General features: G+C 40.3%; 1 protein-coding gene across 3 annotated transcripts in view; it reads right to left on the bottom strand.

Moving 5' to 3' along the window:
* Positions 1–7,026: 7,026 nt before the first annotated feature.
* LOC109955691 (fibroblast growth factor 14-like) overlaps positions 7,027–19,456 on the bottom strand; it is a 56,392-nt gene continuing 43,962 nt past the window's right edge. For all 3 annotated transcript variants that reach the window (XM_020592105.1, XM_020592107.1, XM_020592106.1), the window contains exons 4-5: positions 12,536–12,734; positions 7,027–12,298 (exon numbers count right to left, since the gene is read on the bottom strand). In XM_020592105.1, coding sequence (XP_020447761.1) covers positions 12,150–12,298; positions 12,536–12,734 — 348 coding nt within the window. In that variant the 3' untranslated portion in view covers positions 7,027–12,149. The remainder of the gene's footprint in view (positions 12,299–12,535; positions 12,735–19,456) is intronic.

Raw genomic sequence — 19,456 nt, 5'->3', positions numbered from 1 at the left:
AAGCCACATTCTGCACGTGTTACAACAGCGTGGCTTCGTAGTAAAAGAGTGCGGGTACTAGACTGGCCTGCCCGCAGTCCAGACCTGTCTCTCATTGAAAATGTGTGGAGCATTATGAAGCGCAAAATACGACAATGCAGACCCCGGACTGTTGAGCAACTGAAGTCGTACATCACGCAAGAATAAGAAACAATTCCACCTACAAAGCTTCAACAATTAGTGTCCTCAGTTCCCAAACGCTTATTAAAGGTTGTTAAAAGGAAAGGTGATGTAACACAGTGGTAAAAACACTCCTGTCCCAGCTCTTTTGGAATGTGTTGTAGGCATCAAATTCAAAATGAGTGAATATTTGCAAAAAACAAGTTTATCACTTTGAACATTAAATATCTTGTCTTTGTGGTGTATTGAATTAAATATGGGTCAAAAAGGATTTGCAAGTCATTGTATTCTGTTTTTATTTACGTTTTTTCACAGTGTCCCAACTTCATTGGAACTGGAGTTTGTAAGATGGACGAACTTTTGTTGTTTTGGTAAGAGGAATGGGCAGTGACTTGCATCAAAGGTCTTGAACCACTATGTGGGAGAGAGCTAATAGGTCCTCCATCTATAATTTTAAAATACCAAACTAAACATTATAACCAGAGGAAGAACAGCATCATAAATTATTCCAAGAGCTTCAATTGGTCTCACAGTGTATCACTCGATCGCTGTAATGAAACGTTAACCTGGGGAGCCACTGCACAAGGTCAAAGTTTTGGGCTGGATGAGGGGACCTGTCTCTACAGCTGAGAGCACTTTTCATACCTTGTGGGGTACAATTAATGCCACACATCCATCCTCAAGACTGTTGTTAAAGGAAACTGTGAACAAAAGAGGCAGAGGTTTTGAACCAAGTGCAAGATGCTCCAAACTGCAGCCTTCAAGTAGAGGAAATCTGGAGTCCTAATGGCTCACTTCTGTTGCTTTGCATGCATACTGAAGCATTTCTGTACTAGCCTGTGCTTTCTGCATAACTGTGGGTCCAGCTAGCACTCAACAGAGCGACAATGACAAGAAGTAACAAGAAATCATTCTGTTGCTAAGATTCTCCCAAATACAACTGCTGGCAGAAAATGCCAAATGAAAAAATGTCAGTTGTCAGTTCCTGGCTTGATAACACAAGCACAGATATTGTTTTATCTTAGTAATCACTGTTGTCAATATGGTAATTTTTCAATTTTCTCCAAGCTGGAAGAGACAGATTTGCTTCTTCTTCAGCCAAAATTGGTGCACAAATACAAAACGGCAATTCCTCGCTGTCCTTTCAGCTATGACGCTTTCTTGGTTGCCATAGCAGCCAACGAGTGTCTCTGGTGCGGAGCAGAAATGGGCTCTGATTGGTTAATCAGTATTCAGACTGTGTTGGCTGGGTGCTGCTCTGCCCTACTCTGTGTGTGTGTGTCCATCAAATGTCACTTATCACCTGAGAGATGAATTATTTCTTTCTCTCCTCCTGCCGTGACGTTTCACTTTCTTCATTAGCCTTTTCTTCCCTTTCCTGTTGTTGTGAGGAAGAAGGAGAGAGAGGAAGAAGTGATGAATGGAGTGGGGGTAAAATGACTAGAATAAGAGGAATAGAAAGAGATGAAAGAGAGGGAGAAAAAAGATGAAGAGGAATGACTGACAGTATGAATGGTCTGACCTCTGCATGCCTGATTTTTTACATTTTAGACATCAATATGTATATCATGTTTTCTGGGGGTGGCATAGTGGAAAGTGGTTAGCACTGTCACCTCACAGCAAAAAGGTTTTGGGTTCAAGACCCGGACGACCTGGGGCCTTTCTGTGCGGAGTCTGCATGTTCTCCCTGTGCTTGCCTGGGTATTTTTAAGGTACTCCACCTTCCTCCCACAGTCCAAAGACATGCAACTTAGGTTGATTGGCGACATCTAATTTGCCTGTAGAATGAGTGTGGTTGTCTGTCTACATGTCGGCCCTGTGATAGACTAGCGACCTGTCCAGGGTGGATCCCGCCCAATGCCAGCTGGGATTGGTTCCAGCCCACTGCGACCCTGTTCAGGATAAGCAGTATAAAAAATGGATGGATGGATATCATATTTTTGATTTTTATGATCATTAACCTGGGTTTTGTTGGGACTTTATTATGTCCTGTGATATTCTAGATTCGGTTTCACAGCCTTTAAAGAAAAAGATTCTGGAGCAACACTGAATTTTTTACATCAGTCAGCTGGCGATAACGAGACATAGAAGCAGTAATTACAAAAGAGTCAGCTTGATCTTAACCTTTAAGGGTGAGTGACAGCAGCCTGGTTGCCATGGGGATAGTATAGAACCGCAGACTGCCTTACATAGTGCTGTATTGTATGTTTCAGCTTCAAGTAAAGTATCACAGGCTGCTCTAAGGGCAGAGGAAATTCAAGCTCCATGCTGCGCTGCTTTTTTTAGTTTCACAGTTGGTGACGGTTTGGAGATGCAAGTTTTTCACATCACAACAGCGATGAGGGACACGGTGGCTTGAAGTGGCCATGATTACTATGAAAGCCATGTGTGATGCATGCCTTTGTGTGTATGTGCACATAAGGGTGTGTTGTGCATGTTCTGGAGCGCCTGCTGTCTTTGATGATAATGAAGTGAGCTCTCAACACCACCTCAAACACATCCCTTCAGCATGGGCATCTGTGTGTGTATAAATGTGTGAACGTGTGTGCGTTTGTGTCAGATAAGAGACCAACCCGATGGTGTTTTAATGAAATTAATCAAAAAAACTGGAAATCGAAACATTTTGTGCTATGTGATAACAAAATGTCATTTTGCTTTCTGGCTATAATTGGCTGCTTTTTAATAAGAGATTACTTGTTCAGTCATTTCGCTTTGTGCATAATAGAGTTTTAGTTCGGCTGGTGGAAAATAGTGATCTCAGTGGCTGAACCAAGCCACATTTGGTGAAGCGAAAAAGGATTTTGAAAAACGTGGAGATCCTAAGTCCATAGGCAACAGCTTTTATTAATTCATTTGGCTGCTCGGTTACATTTAGCAGTGCAAATATTGTTTCTGAGCCTAAAATTAGATCGGAAATAGCATAATATGTGTGTCAGAAATATCATTAAGGACAGGATCTCAGTGTCTTCCATGACAGTTAAGGTCTTGGAGCCAAAAAAATCAAGAAAGGAAGCATTAGGCCAATTTAGCTGGCAAATCTGAATAAAAATAAGGAAACTAAAATTCTTAAAATGGTAAATGGACTGTATTTATATAGCGCATATTTCACAGTGTGTTACACTGGCCAAAGCGCTTTACAGGAGATCATACACATTCACCCATTCACACACACATTCACACACCGATGACGACAGGCTGCCGCACACTGGCTCCAGTCGAACCACCGGGAGCAATTTGGGGTTCAGTGTCTTGCTATGATAAAAAAACAAACATTTTTCTTTGGTTTTACCAGCAATCTGTGACACTTTGGGTACTACGAAAAGGTGAGCACCCTGTTACAAAGTGTAGCAGAATATATGATTGAAAGCATAAAAATATAATGTTTCCTAGTTTCAAAGCAGCCTCACAGTTGAACAGTGCAAAAAACAGCAGAATATTTTTTTTATTTACAATTAAACTCATCTTCAAGGTGTAACAATCAAAAGTAGTTTTCCATAAAAAGGCCCAGGTGTTTTTTCAGACAACAGAATCAGCTGACAGAAGGAATACATGGATCTAGACCTTGTTATTGACTTCATACATGATCAATTTCACAGTAAAATGGCCTCAGAGTGACACAGTAGCTCCACATGCAGCATGCAAACTAGACACAAGAACATGGATGACCTATACATAATCTGTTCTCAACATCACTTTGCTCATAATTAAAGTAGTACAGCTCAATTTGTCTGCAGAGCGATGAATCACACAAGTGCGGCACAATGACAAAGAATGAAAGTTAAAACCTAAATTTACACAGAGGGCTTCTTTCTGATCTCACCAAGAAAGAAACTACAAAGCCTTGATGTCACTGTATGTAATAAAACAAAAGATGGCAGTAATTACCTAAAATGACAGGAGAAGTTAATCATAAATCATAGTGAAGTCTGTAATCTTTATACTTTATCAAGAATACAAAACACTGATAGCTCAGGTAGATCTTTAGTTTGAATGAAAGATGCAGCATTTTGCTGGATATAATTAAAGTTACAGCTCTTTGCAAACCCTTACCCGCTAATTTAAAACACCATGTTGCCCTTCACAGTACACCTAATTTACATATTTGAATTTTAATGACATCTACCTAATTACAGTATTTGCTGGTTCATCTGCCATTTAAAGGAGGCCAGATGATGCAGTGTGTGTGTGTGTGTGTGTTATTTCTGCCTGTCAACCACTGAGGTGTCTCTCCAGCTCTCTGTGCCTGATGATGTTTCCATCTGTGGAGATAGTATTTCTCTACCTGTGTCTCTTTACCTCCAAGGCAAAAAAGACAGGCCCCCAGTTTACTTTGTGGCAATTAGTTTGTGGTTTTCTGATTAATAACAAATGTAGACTACAGTAAAAGTATTTCCACACCTATGTAGTTTAATCAAGCACAAGTTTAATCATTGTATTTCTTTTGGTTTTTGCACACCAGTGAAAGAAAATTAAATCATGTTGTTTCTTCTATCAGAAATAAGAATTTGATGTCATTTTTTCTATCTAGGGTTAAAGCTAAAAAAGAACAAGGCGATAGCAGGAGTTTGTTTCTCAAACTGACTAGTCCACAACCTTATTTTGCTGACGATCTGAGTCATCATCACAGCTTCCAACATTTCCAGCGTGTTGAGAGGCACCCTGCCATTTGGTGGAAGGCATGATTGTCTAATGAAAAGCATAATATCATAATGAGTTCATACACTGGTGACCACATGCACGAAGTACACTTTCATCATAGACCTTGTTCCTGTGCACTACAATAATGTTTCACATTTTTGCATCAGAATTTCAGTTCAGACACTGGGGGAGCAACGGCTTTATGTTCAATAGCTATTAAAATGATGAGGGTTTTAAACTACCTCCCCTATTTTCTTTTTTTTTGGGCTTAAAAATCTAGTTTTATTACTTTACTTATTTCAGTTGATATTGTGCTTAAATTCCAAAATAAATTAATTAAATTACCACCAATGTACTCACATTCAGGACACCTGCGGCATTTAGCATTCCAGGAGTTCAACGCAAAATATGGTGAAGTTGCTAAGTGCAGTCTGCTGGGTGCACTCTACCGAATGGAACTTAAAGGCAACAGGATACATGCACTAGGAATGGAGGGTCAGTAAAAGCTCACAGTTCATTTCACTTCAGGGGATAGTTTACAATCCTTTTAGTAAGCAAAGCCAGTCACCTACTTCACCTTTTCTGCAGCTGAAATGGCCAATAATACAGCCTGCACTTCAGTCATCAGGTGTGTATATGGGTATTATGCTAACAAGCATCGTAACACATTGTAAATATATTAAGGTAAACAGAGAATGTAAACATATGAATGAGAGTGAGATGTGCAGTAAATTAATCAATGAGACCAGTCATGCTTCCTTCCTATAAATTCTTTATTCAATATCTTTGTTTTCTGTGTGTATACAATGGATTGAACACAAACTGTACAGTGCAGACAAACTGTGTTTGCATAATATGTATGTTAAGGTAACTGTACATTTACTGACAGACAGAGAAATCTCCTTTAAAATTAGCACCAGTCACATTTTGCCTTTGGTTCTTCACTGTCTTGGTTTGCACCTGCACAGGCTAATTTCTTCTTCACAGACTTTTGGGCAACTACTTTGAATCCAAACATATAATTATTTGCACAAGCATCCAGGCTCTAGCGTCACCTAGCTTTGTTCCAGCAACATCATATTGCTGTACATCATCAGTTCAGAAAATCAGGTGTAATAAAGTAACATAAAACACAAATTATTCTGAGTAAGAAAGGTTTTTTAATGCAGACCATTAACTATAAAATCAAAGGTAGTGTTAGATTTTGTTCCTGGAGTGCATCTCCAGTGTTGCTAAAATATGGCTTCAGGCCACCAGTGGGTGCAAGCCACTTAGTGAACTAGGAAGAAAAGTTGTCATTTACTTTACGTCTGCATTTATTGGTCACTGCCTAGAGACTAAAGACTACCTACCATCCTGTGCATTTGTATTTTCAAGACCAATATATGTAGTATGATGGCCCTTGATCATCTATTTCTACATGTACTACCACTGTTAAAAGAAGAAGCAAGGATATTAAGCACTTTCCTGTTCTTGTGTTTTTGTTTCATAACTAGAAGATCTTGCTTTTGGTGACTTAAATACTGCTGTTCTGCTTAAACTACCCCAGACAGGACATGCATTAGTGGAAACAATGTTACTGCTATTAAGGAATTTTGATATATTCTTCCTTTGCTCCATTACTGCAACGATGAAGGGCAAACCCCTGACAGAAATGAGCCAGAGGCAAAGATTTACTGGTGCTACACTGCAAAGTTTGTTTTGAATTGATAACACAGTTCCTACACTTCCACATGCATTAGCTCCTGTCATCATTCCTCCTTTAAAAAACCATGCATCAAATGGGTAACAGTCCAGTGAGGAGGAGGAGAAAAGAGGAGGTGGGAGTACTGTAAGTTCTCTGGCTGCATGATTACAAAACGGGCAGAGCAAAAGCTAGCATAGTTACAGTGAACAGAAGATAGGGGATCAAAGGATAATTAAAAAGTAAAATAGAATGAAGACTGTGTTTGTGTGCGTGGGATGAGTGTTTCGAGAAACAGCAGGGAGGAAAGCACGTTTACTGTCTTGTTGGAGATTTAGATGTAATAAGGCAGTCGTTTGAAAGAGGAATAAAGTGGAAAGGGAAAAAGAAATGGCAAAAGAAACCTGAGGGAGACAAGCTACATCATGAGTACAGTGCTAACCATTACACGACTATAAAGTGCACCTGCACCGCAGTGGTCAGGTCACGAAAGCCTTTCTGTCCTATTGTGTCTCATCTTGTGTCCATTTTGTGCCTTCTGATTTCACAGCTGCAGTTCACACAGGACAAAGTAAGATGGCTACATGTGTACCCGCCATGAGAACATGAGTGGTACTTGCATGTGGAAATTAAAATTAGAACAGGTTGTAGTGACTGCTCACTTCTAATTAAATCAGCCACTCTCTTCCAGTGTGCAACCTGCTGTTAGATATCTCATAATTGTAGCCTTGGCACCTGTAACCACTGGTGGAGGGGAATCTCTCAGGAGATGCTGACAGTAATTGTGCCTTTGTTGTTTGGACCAGGAGCTGTGGAACACTGCTGTAGCAGTGTCTGTGGTCAGCATCCAGGAAAGCAGGGCATTTTTCTCTGGCTTCAACTGTCATGTGTCACAGATCTCCAACAGCTGCTATCACAGGATGTGAACCCCTGTGCTAACCCAACAAGCTAGGCCTTGCTAAACACAGGATGGCTCGGTTCCTTTGCTAAGTTAATCTCACTCCTCCTCCCACAGTGTAGGACAAATTAGCTGGTTGATAATCATTCAGTGAGTAGCAGTTGCTGTCCTGGAGTCTTGGGGGGATATTTATTAAGCCAGTAGCAAAACATCGTCAGGTGCGCAAAATATTGTGGCACCGCAATTTTTCAATTTAGCAGAGTATTAATTAATATGCAGCGTTAATTTGAATACACCTCTGCTTAGGACCTGCTTCCTGTAGGCTGTTGTGCATGTGTGGACCGAGAGGACGCACAGAAGAAAGTGTCGGTCTATACTGACTGAACTTTAATGTGGTTGAAGAAATCAACACACATATTTTGGAACTGCACTCATGCAGTCTCCTGGTTTGACCTGAAAGCTTGTAAAGGTCCCTAACATCCTCCTCTGGCGAGTGATGCAAACATTTCAGCTGTAGTTCCCTCTGTCACAGCAGTGGTAAATCAGGTGCTGAAAGTATTTGTATAAATTTCCATTCTCTCTTCCCTTATTTTGCTGAGTCTGGTTCAACTTTTGCCACAATGGACGGTGACATCATCCAGCAAAGGTGCTGCGCTGACCAATCACATATGGGGGATGGTCAGGGTAGAAGCCTCTTTTGTTTACTTTGTTACCATGAGATTCACAGCTATTCATTCTTGAATCTGGGCCACAGTTAGTGCTCTATAATGACATGTCATGCACTTTCATTACTTAGGGTACTGGATGATAAACTGTGGTTTTTATCTATCAGTGCAGACACACTGGTAGCGTAGGCTACGTTCGCTGCATTGTTAACCGAAACACAGTGGAACCTCATGGGCTGGAAACATGAATGAAGCCACTCATGTCGACTCATCACGACATGGCTGTATCATACACGCCTAAAACAATCCCCTCTGAAACCCCTCACACCACTGACCAAAACACAGCAGGGAGTTTTACCGCACTCAATCTGAAAGCAGACAGTAAATATGAACACTGTTTAATGCCAAAAAGTGATCCGCAAAATCTTAGTAAATATCCCCCTGCTTCCCATTGAACCTTCTAATGAACACAAACATCAGCCTCCATACTGTCATTAAAATGGCTTTGTTGAAAAGTTCTGCACAGACACAGGCAGAGGAGAGAACACAGAACACTTTAAAAAATAAAAAGGAAGTTTACAGACCTGATTGTCAGGGTTTTGTCTTTCCTTTTTTTCTTTTTTTTAACATTTTTGATAGTAACCCTAGTGTGACACAACAATAAACGTTACATCCACATTTCTTTGACGTGAGACAAGCACAACACCGGTCAAACAAAGTCTTCCTCATCAGCACCACCATCCCACTGAAGTCAAGCATCATGACTTTAAGATTTTGGAAATCTTGGGTCAACCCTGTTGGGACTGAGGAGGGCTGAGCATTTAGCAGAGATCTCCTATCTTGAGCTTGGCTGGGGATGAGAGGCACTCACATTGTAAGAATCTACAGAACAACCTAACACTTTCTGATGCTCTGACAGCAGTAATACACTTACTAATTGCAGATTTTCAGTATCAAGGTTACAATTTGGTGACACAGAAAATTAAAATGCTAAATTCTGATCTTTTGAATCTGTTTTTCACACATACTTGGTTTACATTTTGGCTTAAATAAAGTGCTTTTTGTAACTGGGAACAACAAACTGAATGAGTTTATGTAATGTGAGCTAGTCAGCCACACATATTTGAACACAAAGGCCAGTAACAGCTAATGAAATCAGAGGAGGAGGTGGTGTATGTGAGATATGCCAATTAGAAACACTGTGAACTGTCAAGAATTTTCAGTCTCTTTTCAGTAGCAGACTGCATCCTCCGTACAACTCAGACACACACAGCACCTGTTGCTGAGGCTGGGGATGCAGCTGATTTAGTGCTTGTTTCATGTCGGAACAGGTATGAGGATTGACCGTACAGACTTGATTTTTGTCGGGTGGTTGTTTCTTTGTGGTCATTTGACTTCAGCAAAGATTTGATTAAAATGCAAAGTGGTCATTTTGGCCAAAAAAGGGATTCAAAGAAAGAAGATTGCACAGTTTCTATCTAATAATAAATATATTCATATTCTGCCTCATTTTCACTGACACTAATATGAAGTGTGGGATCACAGCATTAATACCTCCTCAGCGATACTGTATGACCAACTGCTGCTGTAACCTTTGAGGAGTTAACTGCCATATAGTCTTGCTGACAATGTATGATTATACAGAAAGGTGCCGAACAGGACTCGAGTCCAGAACAGATTGGTGCCATGTTGACTGTCACAGTGAGAGGGTGAAGCATGGGAATCTATTTGGTATAATTACATTTAATTTTCTGCCTTGCAGTTATCCACGTTTCACGCAAACCCATTTTGCAGTGATTTCATTTGATGACAGTTTCGTGTAACACCGTAATCAATCTGTGCAGTTTGTTTTTGGTGGCTACTTTCTACAGAAACCACATTCATAATACTTTTGAAGTAACCGCAACTGATTTTACTGTGCATGCTAATTTAAAGCCACTATGTGTAATTCTAATTTTTGGTGGACTTTACACAAATCACCTAGCAAATCTGCAACACATCTTTTATCTTTATGTGAGATTAATGTGTCTTTTTACATGGTTCTTGACAAATAAATGAAGTAAACTAATATAAACACTCTCAATCTTTGGTGAAAAAATTAAAGTTTCTCCTGCATGGAATGTGCACGTGAGTGGAGCTGACAGTCATCCTGCTCATATCCACTCGGATCTTAAAAATACTGACACTCAGATCTGCAGCTACATACAATATATGTACTCAAGGACTCAGTTTTGACATATTTAGTAGTTTTAACTGTTTACACATTTTAATTCAGAGAAAAATATTATACTCTTTATTCTTTTTTACATTTATTTCACAGCTAAACTTAGTAGTTGCTTTTCAGAGTTTACATAAAAAACATTATAACCTTGTATAAAAGCGCTGTTAACGATTAAACCAGTGGTTCCCTTGTCATGTGTCAGTTGTTGGCCTTCAGCAAACAGAAATAATTAAGAGAAAAGTTTGGAAAATGACTCATTTTCTTTCCTTCCTCATCAATCAGACGGATCAGCTGATCAAGAACCACTGTACTAGCAATCAAGCAATGTAGTTAAATAAGCTCCACTACACCTGTAGTAATCTAAAATTGTAATAACAGTGTAACACTGAGAGGAGCCATTTTTCTGCAGAACAAGTTTGATGATAGAATTTTTCTACCTTTATTAAGTAGGATTTTGAATGAAGGCCCTTTGCATGTTGGGTCATATTTTTCCACTGTGGTATTAGTACTTTAACTTTAGTAAAGGATTTGAACACTTGCAGTAATAGAGCAGGACCTCACCAGGCCTGATCAGACTGGGTCCAAGTGGGCGTGTGCGTCTACATCCATGTCTTTTTAAAGTCAGAAATGTCCAAATTCTACACATAGTGGCTTTAACATGATTTACCCTGTTTACTGTTACCCTAACTTTACTTTCATGTACTTGGGAAGGTAACAGAAATCGCAAGTACTTCCAGGCCCCTCATGACTGAGAATGCCATCAGACTGGTTTTGAGGTTTGGCTCTCCCTCAGTTAAACCTCATTCTACAATATCTGCTACTCCGTGTAAACACTGACTGCTACCATGCTGCTTGGACAGCAGCATGCCTCCTATAAACTCCATGTTGCTACAGTACAAACAGGGTGTCTGTGTAAATCATTCTGGTTTCAGCACTCAGCTATACATTGATTTAAGCAAACTCAATCCAAAACCATCCATTCGACTAAAAAGAAAACAGAAAAAAAGACACACAGAGGTAGAAACTAAAATCTCTTTTGTGTCTGTACAACAATGTAGCTCGATAATCACTAGTGCTTTGTGTTTGCTGGACAGGAAACCACCTAACAGATAAAAAAAGAATACTGCAAAAGCAAACATGCCTTAAGCTACGTGGAGTTAAGTAAGAACTCTCTCTTTACAACAAATATATGTGATCAAAATAAGAGACAGGTCAACTGGCATTTGCCTTGTACAGTATGTAATGCAGAACATGTCATTTTAAGTACAGAATGCCCAGTGCCAAATCTTAATTGAGCGATGACTAAGCATCCTCTAAACCATCAGGGTTTGTTGTTTAAAGTGTTCTGTTTGCTGATGTTTTTAATCTGTTCTTTATTTACTCAAAAGATCAAATCCTAGTGTTCAATTTTGGGTGGGAGTTGTGTGCGTATGTGTGTCTGAAGCCACCAGCGAGCAAGCGTACCTGGCAACAGGAGAGGGAAAACAGGGCCTCAGTCCTACAGATTGTCACAGAAAAATACCGGCGAAGATGACTTTTTTCAGTTCATTTGTTTTGTTTATATTTTTAAGTCATTTTGTCTCCCATATGAGGATACGCCACTGTCCCAGTCCCAAAATATTTGGGTGGCACTTGCCCGTCTTCTTTGTCCTCTTCCCCCACCACCAGCTGCAGTGCTATGTCCCTCTGTCCCTGCCCCACAACACCTGTTCCGTCTGGTAGGAAGAGAGGTGAGGTGTGCGGCCCCACCACTCACCAGTCAGAACTTGGTTTCTTTTGTTACCTTTTATTGTAGTTTTGTTTTTTGAGCGTGCAGCAGTGGGACGAGTCTCTGGCATTTCCTGGCCTCTGGTCAGCTAGGGGAGGGTAAAAGGGTGGGCAGGGTTATGTCTCCTCCTTGTCGGGTTTGCTGACTGGTTTTCCACCATTCATGACCACTGGTTCGCTGGTTGTGCTTTTGGAAGGTGGGCCCCCGGCGAGTTTAGGCACCGCCTCCCCTACATCATGCAATGAAGGCTCTCGGTACATCGCAACTAGAGGAGTGGAGGGAGAAAAAAAGCAGGATGTGGGGGGGAGGATGTAGACAGTGAATAAGAAATTGGAAGACAAAGACAAAAGATTGGATGTGAAAATTATAAGAAAAATGTGTAATTAAACACTGTATAATCAAAAGAAACATAGTTTGGACTACAACAAAAAATGACCTCCACTTTGACAACATATATAAATAAAACCCTGGTTTGTGTATGTATGAAGACACAATATTCTACCTTCTATAGGTTTAGGTAGGAAGTGTGCAGCTGGTTTGGTCTTTTTGACTCTGTTGCCCTTCATGACCTGTCCCTCTTTATTGAGGCCCAGAAACCAGGCCCGGCCCGACTCTTTCTGTCTGTAGAGCATGGAGCTGTAGATCACATAGTAGTTCTCAAATACCGACTCCTTAAACTTGCACTCCGGTGTAAAGAGTTCCTGAGGAAACACACAGAGATACAAAGCCATTTTAGTCGTATCATTTTATCACAGTACAGAGTTGTGATGTGACAATTTATCACTATTTACTCATTGTCCTGTTGTAGTTGAAATACTGAACACGTGCATGAACATTTACTGGAAAACATAGAAAGTAATTCAGAGTTCTCCACTTGCAAAATGACTACTGAACTATATTCTTTTCCAGGATGAAGCAGCATTTATAGCCAGCACGGAGGCATAAAAATACTGAAACCGTATTGAGCAGCCACAGACAGGGAGGATTAGCGCAAAACTGGCTGACTGATGTATTGCTCTGACCCCCGACACTCTCTCTGTATGTACACGAACAACAAACTAAACAGTTAAAAAAAGCAGATTGATTCTGGTGACACCGAGCCCAAAAGATCTCACTCTCACACCTACATCAGCTCTGCCGCTATGTGTCAAAACTCCTTTCCATGGGTGCTGGCGCCTTCAGCGGAGCATATTTCAGCACAGAAACAAGGTGTTATTCCTACCCAGAGAAAAAAATGTCTTTGCCTTGGTGTCCGCTTGGACTGAGTCACAGCAAGTATAATAGGCAACCAGACAATAAACATTTTTTTTTTTAGGGAGGTCAGAATCCAGGCAGCTCTAAAATTTCATATTGCTTATCAGCAAACTGCAATTTCTCACACTATATTGGCCTAAAAACAATGATATATCATTTCTAATAGGATGTCAAGAGGTTTATTGTGTGATGTCAGTGCAACTTGAACTCAATCTTGGGTGGAAAGCGTTTCTATCAGGATGGCAGCTAGTGATTAATCAACTAATCTGTGGATTCTTTTGATTAATTAACTAGTAATTTAGTCAGTGAAATGGTAAAAAAATCTCCAGCAGCTCAAGGTGACATTGCCAAACTGTTTCTCTTGTACAAGCAATAAGGAATATTTTGCATGTTTTCCTGATGAATAAATAAATGATTTTTAAAAATTGTAGGCACTATTTCCTACTGTTCTAACATCCAAGTGTCTTCACTAAGCCAATATCGGAGAAGCAACACAGGTTCCAACAGTTTCAGTTGTACAACAAGTACAACTCTTTATCATTGTCTCTTAATATTTGGACAACATTAAGCTTTTATAAGCCTTGTGGGGAAATTTGATTATTTTAAACCCATTGTGCCAAGACATGAGTGATAATTACAACACTAAGATGATGTGGTAATACATGAAAGCAAAATAATCACAGTTGTAAACATCGTGAGACAGAAATACTGTATGTACAATAGCACCCTTTATGCAGCACAAATATAGAGAAAAACCTCTACAAGATCAATGCAAATATAGAACTTAAAAATATATATTTCTGATTTGATCATGGTTTTGAAATTCAGAATAATTTAAAGCTGCACCACTTGATTGTATTTAACCAGTTTGGGGCAGGGGAATATGTGGAAAACAACATCTGACATATAACCTTATGAAGTTATTATGTTAAACATGGTACCAAACTGTTGCCTATATTCACATGGAGCAACATTAGCATTCAGCTGGGTGATCTGGATTTGGATGTTTTTGTCCACATGACAAATCTGAATCCAGTATTTACTCTTCTTTTAGCTCTGGTTTGGTCTTCATCAGCACCACTAGCTCTGGTACTCGGGAGGCTGTGGTGTTTTGGCTGAAAGTAGTAAAAGAATGAGCTAAAAGCTTCATAGAGCTGTAGGAGAGTTGTTGATAATTGTGGGTTTGTAACTATAGCTCATTATACATAATTAATATAAAACAAAAATACTGATCAGTGCAGCTTTAACTAACCCTATTTGAATTTCTACTGTAATTTATTTTGTTTTTCCTTGCATGACAGGAATAATCCTTTCTTGGGGCAACATTGTTATGATGTTACAAATGTCACAAAGGAACTCTCATAATCATTTACATACACATTTTCCCATTGAGACATCTGCTGAGGAAATTTAAAAATAGTGTTAATAAACTACTCTTAATATGGCCATGGAGGCTCCTGCCAAACCAAACAATCACCCCTGTCATTCCCAGACCCCAGACTGGGGAGTGTTTGTCTAGACCACCTCTTATTGGCTGTTGTGGGCCTCTTGCCAGAGCCACAGACACATTGTCATTCAGCTCAGGTCTGTCGGTCCGAGTCTCATAGCAACATGAGGAAGAGAGGAGACACTGTAGCCGTGGCAACCAACCAGCGCTGAGAGGGAGGGGTCAGTGTGTGGATGGGTGTGTGTGTTGGGGGGGGGTCCTGCAAGAGCGCGTCAGTGGGAAATACACACATGCAACAAACACTTGCATTGGTTATTTAACATGTAATGTGCCATACCACATCCACTCATGCAGATGTAGGATGGCACTTATTAAAGATAGGGCTGGGTGGTAATAACGCAGCTGCGAAGGATCAGACACTGGCACCCATATAGATACGTGTGGCTCAAGGGGAGGAATGGAGGGAGGTGCAGGAGGGCTCCCTCCTGCACCTGGGATATCAAATGTGACTAAAAGATTTGTTCATAACTAAACAAAACAGGTGATAATGAAAACTATTTATTTTCAATGTCAGTCACACACACACACACACATCGCAACAGATCAAATATTCTCCTTTGTTAAGCATGGTTTTGATTCATATTAACAGGAGGCTGTTCTCTGTAGAGCTTAATATTTTTCATCCCTGGATTAAATTAGGTTAATAATGTATATTTAGTCTAGACCTGCATCCTAGATTCAACATTCATTTGTTAAGGGGGATGATGTTGTGCAGAGAACAGGGCCAGACACTTAATAATGTTGGTCAGCAAGGTCATACATCATTTAACGCTGCCTTTAAAATAAAACATGTTTGATGTCTGGCAGAATTTAGAGAGAACAGGTGACGAGTAAGGAGGACTTCACAGCCTTACAGGTGAGTCATTCTACCCGCACTGCTTGCCTGAAGGGGCTTCTGCTGTCATTTCTAAACAAAGTAGCTATGTTCACAATATACCCAGAGAAAGAAGACAGGGAGAAAGAATGAATGAAATGAATGGAGGGTGGGGTGGATGGGGGAGTTGGAAACTGGGACATGAAGAAGAGGAGAGCGAATAAATCACCCAGTGAGGAGGACGATGCCTCCTGATTGGAAAAACAACAGGGGATTCTCTCTCTCTCCCTCCCCTCTTATCTTTGTGTTTCTCTCATCGCTCCATCACTTCTCTGTGCTTTGCAGGGATTTAGTATAAGTGAACACACTGCACACATGCATGTACATACATGCATGGGTGCTAGGCGGAATACTAGTCATAATCAGTCTGTGAAGAGCCTATTAACTTGTTAAACATTTTGCTCCAAAACAGACTTAATTGATACAGGCAGCACTTTGTCCCTCGTCCATTAAAGATCCAAAAATAAGGAATACACAAACAGAGTGAGAAAAACAATCTCAACTCTTGGCTCAGTACAAGGCTGCACTAATAACAGAACTTGGCAACTAGCTGCCCAGTGCTACCTCAGCTTGATTGCTATCCACTGGGAGCTTCCCAGTACAAGCACAGTGCTACAGTAAACTACTGTGAATAATTACTGTTCAAGCATGTTTTCTTTGGTGTCTACCAAAGCTTTTAATTCATATACAATCAGGAACAGGTCTTGCTGAAGGGAACCGGAGGCTCAGACTGCGGGAGGGCAGAGAGTTCAGGCCAACCAGGGCAGCTGCTGAATAACAGCGATGCCACAAGGCCACCCGAGATGTGACTCTGCAGCTTCACAGCACAACGGGTTTATGATGGCAACACAAATGGAGACCACAAGGTCAGCCTGTGTTTCCTGCTACGTGAACACGTTTTCTGTGGTGGTGGTGATTTCTGATCAGCTCCTATTCGGTAACACATACTGTATCAAACATAACCAAGTCCGCTTGTTGATTTTCTCAAAAATGCTGCTAGAAACACATTTAAACACCCTTACTTCATAATGATCACATGGCAAGCCTCCTATTCAGCAGAGATACGGACTAAACCTTCTTATCATCGCTCTGCATTCAGTAAATGAAAGAACATAAACATAATTAACATGAGGTACGTAATTAAAGCATGATACATGGATGGTAGGTAAGAAATGTGATGATGAACTATATGCCAGTCCCTACAACATTAAGTTTAATTTAGTAGAATTTATAGTAATTTGATATGACTTTGGTCAGTGTCTGCCAAAATAATTATGGATGACCTTTATCAAAATGATTCATAAGGGCTGTTTTATGATCTGCCACAGCCCAAGTTGATGTTAAATTTAAGCACAAAACTACTTGGCTAAGGTAAAGGACTGAGCACAGTCATGGTTACAAGAAAACGTTGACACACACCGTGCTGAAACGACAACGCAGTATGACTCAGCCTTAGGTTCTTACATAAAAATGTGTTTAATTATTGAAAATCTGTTTCGTGATCCATAAATGTGGGGAGGCATCGTTCAGATTGATTCCCCCTCATTTAAAAGGGAGGTGCAGTTTCTTTAATCGCAAAGGAAGTTGTTTTTCATACCAGTGTATATGAACAATGTGTGTCTGTTTGTGTGCACTGCTCAGTGAGTGGGTGTGTTTGTTTCCAACACCAGTTATTATCACAGCACTAATTACCCAGGGGAATTGTGGGTAAACAAATCATTCTAAAGAAAAGAAGCCCACAGAGAAGAAGGAAGACAGGGAGTGGAAAGAAAAGTGTCGGGACACGGAAACAAAACAGTGAAGAGCGTGGATAGAGAAGGAACATGAAAGGATGTCCCTCAGCACAGACACACTGAATCAAAGCACGACTTAGACAAAGAGTACATCCCAAGTCTCTTATAAGCATCATCACATCCTTCACTTGCATCTTTTCCTTGCACCTTAGTCCCACAATTTAAGACAAGGAGCAGATTCAAGGAAAGCATGTGAGGATTTAAGGAAACATGTTATTAATGACATTAGACATCCTTTCCTCCGGTCCCTTGTTTGAAGCATCCAATCACCAACTCATGTATCCTTGCTCATGACTCAAACAGCAGTCTCCTCAATCCTCGGTCAACTAAAATAACTTCCTCGTAGAGAAAGGAGCGATCATGCAAAAGGCTTGGGATGTAGCCAGAGTCACTTACACGGTGTTCCTCAACCACTACAGGCCTGCACACCTGATCCAATTACTCCATTATGGTGGAGGTCTGTTGATCTGGGCACTGGTGAGACAATGAAATATGATCTATAAAGTCAGTTTTAGTTAGAGATTTTGAAGACTTATCAGCACCAGCACAGGGGGCTGTAATAATGTGAGGAAGTATTTACAGTTCTGCAAGTATTTTATCCTCACCCTCTAGTGGTGGTAAACAGTAGAATTCACTTATTTACTTTACAGTTTACAAAACTGTAAATTACACAGCAATCTACAAGAAATGTCTGATTGCATTTATTTAAATGAACAATGTGGTGCCGTGCTGGATTATGTTGCACTGGAGTGGACTGAAAATTGAGCGAGATGCAACCAGGATCAGATGATGTTCAGTATAATCAGGACAGAGAATGTTTCAATTTACTGCCACCTGTTTTAGGTCTGTGAATCCAAATGGATCTGAGTGTACTGTGTCAGCTCTGATCAGGCGATACATCACTACCGCCACTGGAGAAAATATTTTAGGAAGATAGCAGATAGCCTGCATAGGTAAAAGATTTATGTTTGATAAAAATTACTTTTTGCAATTTGAGATACAAATATTTTAGTAGCATTTGAAGTATATGAGTCAATTATTTTTAGAATTAGTTTATTTGGATCTAGTGTAATCATCTTTGGGTCCATTTGCATCAGTCTGACTTTAATCTCCTTTGGATCAGATCTGTGTGTTTTGAAAATGAACTTATGCATGTTGGATTAATTGCTAATGAGAGCTGACACGTGGCCTGAATATATGATGGGGAAAAGCAAGCTGATACTACCAATCAATCAGTTACATCAGAGTAATAAACCACCTCAATGAGAGTTTCTGAACTGCTCAACAAAATGTGCTGACTGGCAGTTATTGGAGAACAGAAACACTGACACATCACCAGTGGGCACCAGTTTTGTCCAAATGTTCAAACCTTCTATTTGAGTGTGATGTCTGTCCTGTGGTACATCACTGCTTTCAGTGATTCACAGTGCGGCATCTTTGAAGAGGCTCCACAGCTCCCCGGTAACTATTTAATTCTGTGTGTTTGTCTGCGTACGTGTGTCATGACTCACATGGCTAACATTTATTCTCACTGCCACTCCTCTTCCCTCTCATCTTTCTGGATGCAGGCATCACAGGACTCACTCTGAGTGCTGTACCGACTGTGTTGTGAATGGAAGTACTCGCCTACGCTCACAGACGTGAGCCAGACACATACGTACAGCACATATACACACATACATATGTTTGCTGAAAACATCATGTCATAATAAAATGGAAGGACAGATCCACCATGTAGAAATGGATGAGCAGGTAGTTTTTTAAAGACTGTAATCAGTGAAAGAGAACTGAAAAGATTGGTTGATCAACTGACTATTCTGATGGCAAAACAACATTCTCTGGTTCCCTGTCGTCAAATGTGAGGATGTGGTGATTTGCTTTGTCCTGTGATAGTCAACTGAATATCTGTGGGTTTTACACTGTTGGTCAGATAAAATAAGACACTTCCAGATTAAATACTCATTTCTCATTATTTTCTGAACAACTATTGCTTAC

The sequence above is a fragment of the Monopterus albus genome, unplaced genomic scaffold (genome assembly GCF_001952655.1).
Source record: "Monopterus albus unplaced genomic scaffold, M_albus_1.0 scaffold16.1, whole genome shotgun sequence".
Taxonomy (NCBI): domain Eukaryota; kingdom Metazoa; phylum Chordata; class Actinopteri; order Synbranchiformes; family Synbranchidae; genus Monopterus; species Monopterus albus.
This window is presented reverse-complemented; position numbering and strand designations above follow the sequence as displayed.